At 39.9% G+C, this 12,336-nt stretch overlaps 1 protein-coding gene across 2 annotated transcripts in view; it reads right to left on the reverse strand.

Annotated features, from left to right (window-relative positions):
- Nucleotides 1-2,700, reverse strand: part of rab3c (RAB3C, member RAS oncogene family) — a 173,846-nt gene extending 171,146 nt beyond the window's left edge. The window contains exons 1-2 of one of the 2 annotated variants that reach the window (XM_059989370.1): nt 2,608-2,700; nt 2,204-2,368 (exon numbers count right to left, since the gene is read on the reverse strand). In XM_059989370.1, the coding sequence (XP_059845353.1) occupies nt 2,204-2,221 (18 nt within the window). In that variant the 5' untranslated portion in view covers nt 2,222-2,368; nt 2,608-2,700. Of the gene's footprint in view, nt 1-1,559; nt 1,682-2,203; nt 2,369-2,607 lie in introns of those variants that run through there. The other variant, XM_059989369.1, reaches the window with a different exon arrangement.
- Nucleotides 2,701-12,336: the final 9,636 nt, after the last annotated feature.

The following is a 12,336-nucleotide window of genomic DNA, read 5'->3' on the forward strand; positions in this document are numbered from 1 at the left end:
CATCACCATCTGAAATTCTGCCAACAAAAGTTATTTCCCCTTTAACTTATATTAATTACCCATCTCCAGCCCAGGGTCAATTAGGCAAAACATAATACCAAATCTCACCTAGCTAAAATAAACTAATTAAGCATGAACCAAATTCAAAGTGGCGCCATCTGGAATGCAGTGTCAAATTCGATAATGGATGGAGCACTCATCAATCCAGCCATCCTGAGACACAACAGGCCCCTTTCTGGTCTTTCCTTTTTGGCTTTGACTTTTATCATTTGCTTAAAGCTCACATGCAATACTATCTTGATATATCCTAGAAAAGCTTAAACTATTAGAGAGAAATTGGTTTCAGTCAGACGCTTAGCTGGAAGATAGTATTCTCTCCGTGTACAGAAATGCCTTTTGTTTAGTATTGAGATGAATATTATTCCTTTCAGTCGAATTATTATCTAAACTGCTTATAAGACAATTAGAAAAATCCTGCAACTTATAAAATGGATGGTATCATTTACAGTTCCATACCTCTATTCAATTAGTCCTGGCAATGAGACCACACATAAAATATATATACACTGTTTAACTATTTAATGTTTAGAAGCACCTGAGTAAATTCCATCAGCAACAGAAATTTCCAAACTATACCATGAATACAAGTCAACACGTCAATTATTTAATCAACAGCACATTTAAAAATTGGGAATAATCTGCAGATTAGTTTTCTAACATCAGAGCAATTTTGCTTTGAAATTAGATTGCAGTATAAAGTAAATACGCTACAGTTTGGCAACTTTATTTATATGACAATGGTTTGTGAATTGCCAGTAAACAACAATATATTATTCTATGTTATAATGGCCAACTCAGAATGCATCTTGGAAAGCATTTTAAATTCTATTTTATAATAAGTCCACTGTATTCAAAACATGCAGATTTTAATTGGAATGGTTGCAGCATCTCGTAGAAAAGTCAGTACGTTTAAGTCAAATGGATATGTTCTCTACACTGCAGCTTACCCATCTTGGTAACTGACTAAATTAATTAATTGCAAGAAAAATGCATACGGTTATTACGGGAGACATAGATCAAATAGTAACGAAACAGTACGAGTTAATTATGCAACCTTGGTGCAGGAATATATCTGTCATCACAATTTCATCCACCTTCAGGTCATTTTCCTTCTATCTGAAGAGACTTTAAATGAAGTAAGATATTTAACACCCAAAAACGGAGGACCATAAACTGTAATAAATATATTGATCTCGGAAAACAAAATGGTTAAACAACATTCGTTTTGCAAAATTAACGTCTCTTTCATTGAACACATATATATGTAAAATCCAGGCAAATGAATAAATCCAATTGACAAGAACAACAACTATGAAATTAACCGGTTTAATATTTTTAAATTTCAATTGTGCAAATTGCATTGATAGAAGTTACTGCAATTGTGCGTAAAATGCTACATTTATGACCAGGATCAATGTAAGTGAGCTCTTATGAAAAAGACTTGTTTAGACGTCGTTTGCATTTGCCATCTGGTGTGGGGTATTGAGGGTTGTACAGACCTGCACTGGAGCTTCGTGCCTCATGCTGCCCAAACGCCCGCGATCCGCCGAAGCCTGAGCAGAAACCCGAGCAGAACAAGCCGCGTCCCCCCGCCTGTCATCCACTTTTGTATCGGCACGGGCACCCGGGCTGCGCGTGCGCGGCTGCCACTGGGCCCTCTGGAACCTGTAGTTTCCGCCTCAGGACTGCTCCGGGACAATGAGAGAGGAGGACTTGGCACTGGATGACTACAACTCCCAGCACATCTGGCTCCAGGCTCAGTGACAGGGCTCGGCGGCGGCATTAACCACTGTTGCAACCCCTTGCAATCGTGTGGGATGGAAATTTGGAACTAATCAGTAGAAAATTGAACATTACCTAGAAACTATAACTTGCTATATATAATGTAAACGATGATGGATTAAAAAAAAATGTCTGTACCCTTTAGGAAATACTGCACTGAAATAAACTACGTGGAAATATTAACTAGTGCATAAATATAATTTATTTTCTCCCCATTTAAGCACAATGTAATTAGAAAAGATACGAGTGAGTGTTTATTGCGAAAATCCCAAGGATCGAAAAGACCACAGCCTATTCTGAAACGACGGAAACTGCCTTTAAAGAGGAAATTGTAAATAGTATAGTTTAAAAAACACCTTACCTTCCCATACAGTTCCATGTAATCTAGTAAACTAATAAAAACGGAAGTATGTAGATCAGGAAAAGTAATTCGCCGATGTTTTAATTGTCAATTGGCGGAAAGGCTTATCCATAGATTTTCAATTTAGCCTCGATGTGTAAAACCCCGGTGTGCTGGCACTGGAAGCTGAAAGTACGAGAGAAAGCGAACGGAAAATCAGGACCCGTTTGCTTCCGACTGCGACAGGCGACACAAGCTTGTCGACTATTTTCCGCCGCGCAAATTGTTCTTTGAACGTACGGAGGAACTGATTATTGTAATAGATTAACGGATATAATGGAAGGGTAATTTACTGGGTGTAGTCAACGCTTAATGGGAATGAACTATTGTTAAAATAAACTTGGTTTCTATTTCTCCAGTTTTACCTTATCTCTCTTCGTGTATTAGTGGCTACCGCTGCTTTTGAGAAAGAGCCGGTTGTATCTATCAGTGGAGCTGATGCTGCTTAGTCTGCTTCGGGTGGGACTACCACCGGTCGCCAATCGGTCAAGGCAATGAAATTCCAAGCTAATTAATGGATGGGAAAATTAGCAATAGCCCCGCCATTCTATTTGATTCATTGAGCTTACTGAATGTACAAAACTACTCGTATATAATAGCCTTGCAGCTTATTTGTTAAAGGATTTAGCTATTTCCGAGAAGCATTATTAAAGTATTTATAAATTTTATACTATATATTTTGGACAATCTTTCTTTACAGGACATGAATATTGAATTAATGTGATTTTGTGATTAGGTTTATTGTTGGCTTGTTGCCATGTTATAAATTATCATTGAGTAAATTTCAAAATAGTCAAGAGACGGCGGTGAGTGCAAGGTTTCTTCAAGAGAGAATGGTCTCGGGATCAGGTCTGGGCCTCGCAGGTTCAGAGCAGCGAGAAACCGTGCAGCAGCAATTAAAACCGCAAGCAGCGATTTGATGTCAAACGTTGTCAAAGGATTAAATGCAATAAACTTCGATTACAAAAGTAATGGTTGTTAATTCGACAAAACGACAAGTTAACCCTTTCCAATCGAGCAGCTAGCCATATATCGGGAAAAATGAACAGTCCATTGATTGTAAATGAAATTAGTATTAAGCTCGCCAAGAGTAAATTCAAATAAAGGCTATCTAAATGAAAACAAATAAAGTTGTTTACATTTCAAAATCGTGAGGAAAAGATTGCTTTGCTATGGTAACTAAATGCAAATATGCAAGCTGTACAAACAGCCACAGCGTTCGTGTGCTTATCATGTTTCGTCCGTATTCCCGCATTAAATAAAACGGTAGCGACCAGTATCTCTATACGAAAGGCAAAAAAAAACACCACGTTTTTAACGTAAATCATCCTGATTTTTGATATTGGGCTCAGTGAATATCGATGCGTCCATGACAAAATGAAAATGTTCTAAATGTCCAGTGAATTACCACAGTTACTGTTGCGGGACGAGTAATCCTGGGTCAAATACAAGAAAACCAGTTAAGCATTCGCATTTAGTTCAGAATCGCTGGACTGGGGTGTTGTAATATCCAACAGCTATACTAATATACCATTAGGTACTAAAGGAATACCGATTTTCGGGGTTGCGCTGGCCCACAGATAGAAGTCACAGAGTCATGGAACAGCACAGCACAGAAACAGGCCCTTTGGTCCGTCTAGTCCGTACCGAAGTATCGATCTGCCTGGTCCCATCGACCTGCGTCCGGACCATTGCCCTTCATATCCCTCCCACCCATGAACCTATCCAAAATCCTTAAAAATCAAACCGGCATCCACCACTTCTGCTCGCAGCTTGTTCGCACTCCGCAATCATCTGAGTGAAGAAGTTCCACATCACGTTCCTCTTAAATCATAAGACATAGGAGCTGAATTGGGCCATTTGGCCCATCGAGTCTGCTCCACTATTCAATCACAGCTGATCCTTTTCTCCCCATCCTCAGCCCCACACGCTGGCCTTTTAACCATAACCATAATGTCACGTCCGATTAAGAACCTATCAAGCTCTGCCTTAAATATACCCTAGGACTTGGCCTTCACAGCTGCCCATGGTAATAAATTCCACAAATTCCTCACCCCCTGGCTAAAGAACGATTCCTGCATGCCTGTTTTACAGGATGCCCTTCTATCATGAGGCTGTGCTCTCTTGTCTGGACTCCTCTACCATACTTTCCACATCTACTTTGTCTAAGCCTTTCAACATCCAAAAGGTTTCAATGAGATCACCCCTCATTCTACTAAATTTCAGCAAGTACAGACCCAGAGCCATCAAATGTTCCTCAAATGATAACCCTTTCATTCCTGGAATTATCTTTAAGAACCTCCTCTGAAATCTCTCCAATGCCAGCACATGCTTTTCCTAAATGAGGAACCCAAAACTGTTCACAATACTCAAGGTGAGGCTTCATCAGTGCCTTATAACGCCTTGGCATCACATCCCTGCTCTTGTATCCTAGACCTCTTGAAATGAATGCTAACATTGCATTTGCCTTCCTCACCACTGACTGTACCTGCAAATTAACCTTTAAGGTGTTCTGCACAAGGGCTCTCAAATCCCTTTGCATCTCAGATCTTTGGATTTTCTCTCCATTTGGAAATTAGTCCACACATTTATTTCTAATACCAAAGTGAGTGACCATACATTTCCCAACTTGTATTTCATTTGCACTCTCTTGCCCATTCTCCTAATCTGTCTAAGTCCTTCTGCAGCCTTCCTATTTCATTAACACTACCTGCCCCTCCACCAATCTTCATATCATCGGCAAACTTGGCAACAAATCCATCTATTCCATCATCTAAATCATTGATATACAATATAAAAGGAAACAGTCCTAATACCAAACCCTTTGGAAAATCACTGGTCACTGGCAGCTAATCAGAAAAGGATCCTTTTATTCTCACTCATTGTCTCCTACCAATCAGCCAATGCTTGATCCATGCTGATATCTTTCCTGTAATACTGTGGGCTTTTAACTTGGTAAGCAGCTTCATGTGTGGTACCTTGTCAAAGGAATTCTTAAATTTCAAATATACAACATCCTCTGCATCCCCTTTATTTATCCTACATGTAATCTCCTCAAATAATTCCAACAGGTTTATCAGGCAAGATTTTCCCTGAAGGAAACCATGCTGACTTTGTCCTATCTTGTCCTGTGTCACCAAGTACTCCATCACCTCATCCTTAACAATTGATTCCAACATCTTCACAGCCACTGAGGTCAGGCTAATTTGTCTATAATCTCCTTTTTGCTGCCTTTTCACCTTTCACCCTTAATCCATGACCTCTAGTTCTAGTCAGTTGTCATGAACTAGACTCAAATGAAAAACCTCGTGCATACACCTCATAATTTTGTATAGTTCTATCAAATATCCCATCATTCTTCTGTTCTCTAGGGAATAAAGTCCTAGCCTATTCGACCTTTCCCAAAAATTCAAGTCCACAACCTCTGCCAGAAAGCCATCAATCGCATTACCTAAATCACTGACAAACAATGAGAATAGTAGCAGTCCCAATACTGACCCCTGAGGAGCACTAGTAACCTGCAGCCAACCAGAAAAGGCCTCCTTTATTCCTACTCACTGCCTCTTGCCTGTCAGCTATACTTCTATCCACGCCAGTATCTTTCCTGTAACGCCATGGGATTTTATCATGTTAAGTAGCCTCATGTGGGGCATCTTATCAAATATCTATTGAAAATCCTAGTAAATGACATCCACTGCCTTTCCTTTCTCCACTCTGATGTTTACTTCCTCAAAAAACTCTACTTGTCAGGCAAGATTTCCCTTTACAGAAACTATGCTGACTTTGACTTTTTTTTATCATTAGTCTCGAGATGCCCCGAAACCTCGTCCTGAATAATAGACTCCAACTCTTTCCCAACCACTGCTGGTCCACAGTTTTTTTTTGCCTTTCTCCCTTCTTACAGAGTGGAGTGACATTTGCAATCTTCCAGTCCTCCAAGATCATGTCAGAATCAAGTGATTCTTGAAAGATCATGACAAATGCATCCATTATCTCTTCAGCAAATTTCTTTCAGGATTCTGGGATGTAGCCCACCGGGTCCAGATGACTTATTCACCTCAAGACCTTTCAGTTTGCCTAGCACTTTTCGTTTGTAATAGCAATGGCCCTCATTCCTACTCCCTGACACTCACAGACCTCTGGCACACTGCTAGTGTCTTCCACAGTAAAAACTGATGCAAAGTGCTCACTAATTTCATCTATTATTTCTTTTGTCTCCCATCACTACCTCACCAGCGTCATTTTCCAGTGGTCCAATATCAACGCTCATCTCCCTTTCACTCTATATAACTGAAAAAACTTTTAGTATCCTGCTTTATACTATTGGCTAGTTTGCCCTCATATTTGACCTTTTCCCTTCTTATAGCTTTTTAGTTGCCTTTTGTTGGATTTTAAAAGCTTCCTAATCGTCCAACTTCCCAATCCCTTTTGCTACATTATATGCCTTTTCCTTGGCTTTTATGCAGTCCTTAACTTCTCTTGTCAGCCACATTTGCCTAGCCCTGCCATCTTAGAACTACTTCTTCTGTGCCACATATCTATCCTTCACCTTATTCCCAGGAACTTCAGCCATCTCTGCTCTGTCATCATCCCTGCTAGTATCCTCTTCAAATCAACCTGCTCTCATGCTCATGCCTCTCTCATGCCTCTCTGTTCCCCTTTACTCCATTGTGATACTGATATATGTGACTTATGCTTCTCCCTCTCAAATTTCATTATGAATTCAATCATATTATGATCACTGCCTCTTAAGGATTCCTTTACGTTAAACTCCCTGATACAGTCTGGTTTATTATACAACAGCCAATCTAAGACAACCTTTCCTTTGTAGGTTCAAGTACGCACTGCTCTAAAAAGCCATCTTGTAGGCATTCAACAAATTCTCTCTTGCAATCTGACACCAAACTACTTTTCTCAATCCCTTTGCATATTGAAGTCTCCCATTGCAATTGTATCATTACCATTATTACATGCCTTTTCCAGCTCCCTTTGCAATCTCAACCCCACATCTTGGCTACAATTTGGAGGCCTATATATGATTCCCATAATGTTTTTTTTTACCCTTGCAATTTCTTAATTCCACCCACAAAGATTCAACATTCTCTAACCCTATGTCACCTCTTTCCAAAGATGAAATTCCATCCCTTACCAACAGGGCCACACCACTGCCAATGCCTTCTTGCCTGTCCTTTTGACACAAAGTACATCCTTTGATGCTAAGTTCCCAACTATGGCCCTCTTTCAGTCACGACTCAGTGATGCCCACAATGTCATACCGACCAGTTTCTAACTGAGTCACAAGTTCGTCCACCTTATTCCGAATGCTAAGCGCATAATATTTACAGCATGTTCAGTCCAGCATCCATCATCCTTTGGAATTTTGCCTCTGTGGTACAATTTAACTCTTTGTTCTCTCTGCATTTGTCCCATATCATTCGCCTGTCCTTCTTCACATTCATTTTACACACATTATCTACTTGTAAACATGTTGGCTGATCCTCAGCTCTATCATACTGTTTCCCATCTCCCTGCCATATTAGTTTAAAGCACTCCCAACAGCTCTAGTAAACCTTCCCGCAAGATATTTTTCCTCCTCGGATTCAAGTGCAACTTGTCCCCTTTGTACAGGTCCCACCTACCCCAGAAGAGGTTCCCAATTATCCAGAAATCTGAATCTGCTCCAATTCTTCAGCTACACATTTATCAGCCACCTCATTCTATTCCTATCCTTGCTGTTGCGCGGCACAGACAGCAATCTCAAGATTACTACCCTTGAAGTAGTAATCTTGGCTTCCTTCCTAACACCCTGTATTTTTTTTTCAGGGCCTCCTCCCTTTTTCTACATATGTTGTTGGTACCATTATGTCAATATGTACTATGACTTCTGGTTGCTCACCCTCCCTTTTCAGGATATTGTGGATGTGCTGAGAAATATTGCGGCCCCTGGCACCGGGGAGGTAAACTACCATCTGTGCTTCTTTCTCACATCCACTGAATCACTTATCTGTTCCCCTAACTAAAGAGCCCCAAGTTAAACAAGAGAAAAAAAGAAATAAGGAATGAACTTATCAACTTACTTTGTCACGGCCTGTTCTTGGTGTAGCCCTGTTGAGCCAAAGCCTTACCACTCAGACTCAGACCACTCTGATGATGACCGCTCCGTTAGATGGTACCCTTCTTTTATGGAGGCTGGGTTTTTAAAGCTCTTTGCTGGACTAGAGTGGGAATACTTCTACTGCATCTCTCTCTTGACTGGGCATGCTCTGACCCGGACCACTGCCAACTGGGACAACTAAACCACCATTTACAATAAATATGCAAAATTCACTGTTGCAATGTACTGGGTTTTTGGCACTCCAGAAAGTAGATGAGAGGTAGCAGATCGGATTCTTCACCTGCATCATGGCAGATTACGCTGTGGAATTTAGGACCCTCACAGTGGAGTGTGGCTTGAGTGCAGAAGTGCTGTCAATCTCCGAAAAAGAGGGTACCATCTAGCATATAATGGGGTGCCCCATAAATCCATGGACACTGTGAGGGGCCCAGATCTTCACCAAACTTGACTGACAGAGTGCGTACAACCTGATCCGCAACCGTCAGGGTGGATGAGTGGAAGACGGTATTTATAACACCCACTGGCTACTGTGAATACTTGATAATACCTTCTGGACTTTCCAATAGTCCAGCCATCTACCAGCATTAATGAGATCCTCCAAGATATGCTCCACAGGTACAGTATGCTTTCATCATCCTTGATGGCATCCTTATCTTCTGCAAGGACCCCCAAGACCATATCTGTCATGTCCATTCAGTCCTTCAGTGTCTCTTCAAAAACTAACTGCACTGCACATTAGAGAAATGTCAGTTCCACATTACAGTCAGTTCCTTCCTGGGTTATGTCCTTTCACCCCAAGGCATTACCATGGACCAAGAGAAAGTATGCACCATTGTTGAATTGGCCCTACCATGCTCCCCCAAACTGTTACTGCACTTCTTGGGCTTCTCCTACTTCTAGTGCTGTTTCATCAGAAGCTATAATCAAATCATCACTTCTCTCACCCACCTCATGGATAACTTTGTGTGCTGCCGCAGACCATGCTTTCAAGGAGCTCAAGAGATTCTTCATTACTGCTCCCATTCTTCACCATCACAGTAACATTGTCATCCCATAATTATTCCTCATTTCCTCCCATATAGTCTCAGTAGACAAGTTCTCCAGTCTGTCCAGTCCAAGTAAAACTGTGACATTTTCCCTCTATGGTAATACTACACCTCCACTTTTAATCCCTCCCACTCTATGACATCTAAAATGACGGTACCCTGAAATACTGCCCTGCCCCTCCCCTCTGCAAACAAGTTTCACCAATGGCTACAATGTCATAATTCCACACGTTGATCCATGCCTTAAGCTCATTTACCTTTCCTGCTACACTCCTTGCATTGAAACATATACAACCCAGAACATTAGTTTCATCTTGCTCAAGCTTTCAATTCCTGACTTTGTATGTAGCCTTAACAACATCTTTCACCAGAATGATTCCACTATCTGCTCTGGCACTCTGGTTCCCATCCACCTGCAACTCTAGTTTAAACCTCGCCCCCCCCCCCAATGCAATACTAGTAAAAGTTCCTGCAAAATATTAGTCCCCCTCCAATCCAGGTACAAACCTGAACTCCTTGTGTACAGAAAATTATTCCAATTTAGTCCCAATGACAAACATTCAGAAGTAGGCAGTTTGGTTCATCACACTGGAAAAGAGATAAACATTTAAATCCCATTTCCTAGCACTAGGTCCTGAGCCAATCAGGTTGTGGATCCTCAAGTATAAAAAAAACTCTTTACCTCTACCGCTTCCAACAGGTTAACACAAGAGATTCTGCAGATGCTGGAAATCTTCAGCAACACGCACAAAATGCTGGTGGAACTCAAGTTGGGCAGCATCTATGGAGGGGAATAAGCAGTCAACATTTCCTTCCAAGAACCTTTATCAGGACTGCAAAGAAAAGGGGAAAAGACTGAATAAGATGGTGCAGTGTTTGACACATCTGGGTGAAAAAATATGAAGTTCTTCATCTTCCCTCTAATCCTTCCATTAATTAATTTAAATCAATGTCTCCTGTTTTCTTGTTTAGCCACTGATGCACCATCAATAACTCTCGGAGACTGGAAGTGAACGATAGGCTTTTATTAACAGCGAAAAGGGAGCACGACATGTCGAAGGCTAAGGGAGGAGCAGTGCCCCAATCGCCATTATACAGGGGTCTGTGGGAAGAGCCACAGGAGCAGTCAGCAGAGGGGTGTGTCCAGACAGGTACATGTAGTTCACCACGGCCACTCTGCTACAGGAAATTGCTTCTTATTATTTACCTTGCTTTGCACCCCCCTCAATGATTTTATTAGCCTCTGATAGAAAGGGCTCTAGCCCATTCAGCAAACCAGCAACCCTTTTCAGAGTTGTAACAGCTGCTCTTTTACTTCCTCCCACCATTCAGTGACCCAAACACCCCAACTAGCAATTCAACTGCAAGGTTATTTTTATTTTATTTTGTTGAAGCACAGAACATAGAACAAAGGAAGCTGAAATTAAATTCAAGATATTTGAAAATAAGTTAACAAGTATTATGCGATCTAGTAAAAGGAGTTATTATAGTAAATTATTGGAGAATAATAGAAATAATATTAAAATACTTGGAGAGTTTTAAATGAAATTATTAAAAAGGATAAAAGAAAATCAATTTACTCATATTACTTTAATTCAAACAATGATATGGTAATAAAGGATACTAATTTGGTTGCAGATACGTTTAGCAATTTCTTTATTAATGTGGGAACTAAATTGGCTAAATCAATTACTGAACCTAGCAATAAAGTAATATTATCAATATAAGCACTTACACTATGTTTATTAGAGCAAGTGAGGAAAAAGAAATAATTGATATAGTATATAAATCAAAGGGCAAGAAATCAACAAATTGGAAAGGATATGATATGTATTTAATTAAAAACATCATTGACTGTGTTGTGAAACCTCTGATTCATATTTGTAATCAGTCTTTGATTGCTGGAAATTTCCCAATAAAATGAAAATAACCAAGGTCATTCCAATATACAAAGCTGGAGATAAACATGTATTTTCAAATTATAGACCAGTTTCTTTGCTCTCCTAGTTTTCCAAAATATTGGAAAAATATTTGTAAGAAGGTGAAATGATTTTATAACAAAACATAACATACTCTGTGAACAGCAATATTGTTTCAGAAAAAAACAGAACCACTACAATGGGATTTTGTAGAAGAAATATCAAACACTATAGTAAGAAATGACTACACAGTGGGAATATTCCTTGATCTAAAAAAAGCATTTGACACCATTGACCATAAATTATTATTAACAAAATTAGAAAGATGTGGTATTAGAGGAGTGGCATATGACTGGCTAAGTAGTTATTTGGAAGACAGGTATCAGTATGTACATATAAACAACTCAAATTCAAAACTTTTGAGGGTAACTTGTGGGGTTCCACAAGGTTCAGTGCTTGGTCCATTGCTGTTCATTTTGTATATAAACGATATATGTATGGTCTCTCAGTCATTAAAATGTATATAATGTAAATACATGATAATTGGAATTGGATTTTGTGTTAAAAGATGAGGAATTTTTTTGTTTTTGATGTGATGATTGACGCCAAATAAGTTGTTGTATAAGTAAGAGGGATAGGTGTAATAAGCTGTTGCTTCAGCCTACACCCTTTCGGTCTGTTTTAAAGAATATCTATGTTTTTTGTTGTAATTTTGTCCTATGAAATCATCATTGTAAATGATGCTTTTTGTTATGTTTGTACAGACGGAAATGAATTAATTTCACTATCCACAACACCCCCAACCTTTGTGTCATCAGCAAATTTACAAACCCATCCCTCCACTTCCTCATCCAGGTCATTTATAAAAATCATAACAAGTAGGGGTCCCGGAACAGATCCCTGAGGCACACCACTGGTGACTGACCTCCGTACAGAATATCACCTGCCTATATCCACTCTTTGCCTTCTGTGGGCAAGCCAGTTCTGGATCCATGACCCAGCTTGGAGACATTC

This window comes from Hypanus sabinus, chromosome 14 (genome assembly GCF_030144855.1).
Source record: "Hypanus sabinus isolate sHypSab1 chromosome 14, sHypSab1.hap1, whole genome shotgun sequence".
NCBI lineage: Eukaryota > Metazoa > Chordata > Chondrichthyes > Myliobatiformes > Dasyatidae > Hypanus > Hypanus sabinus.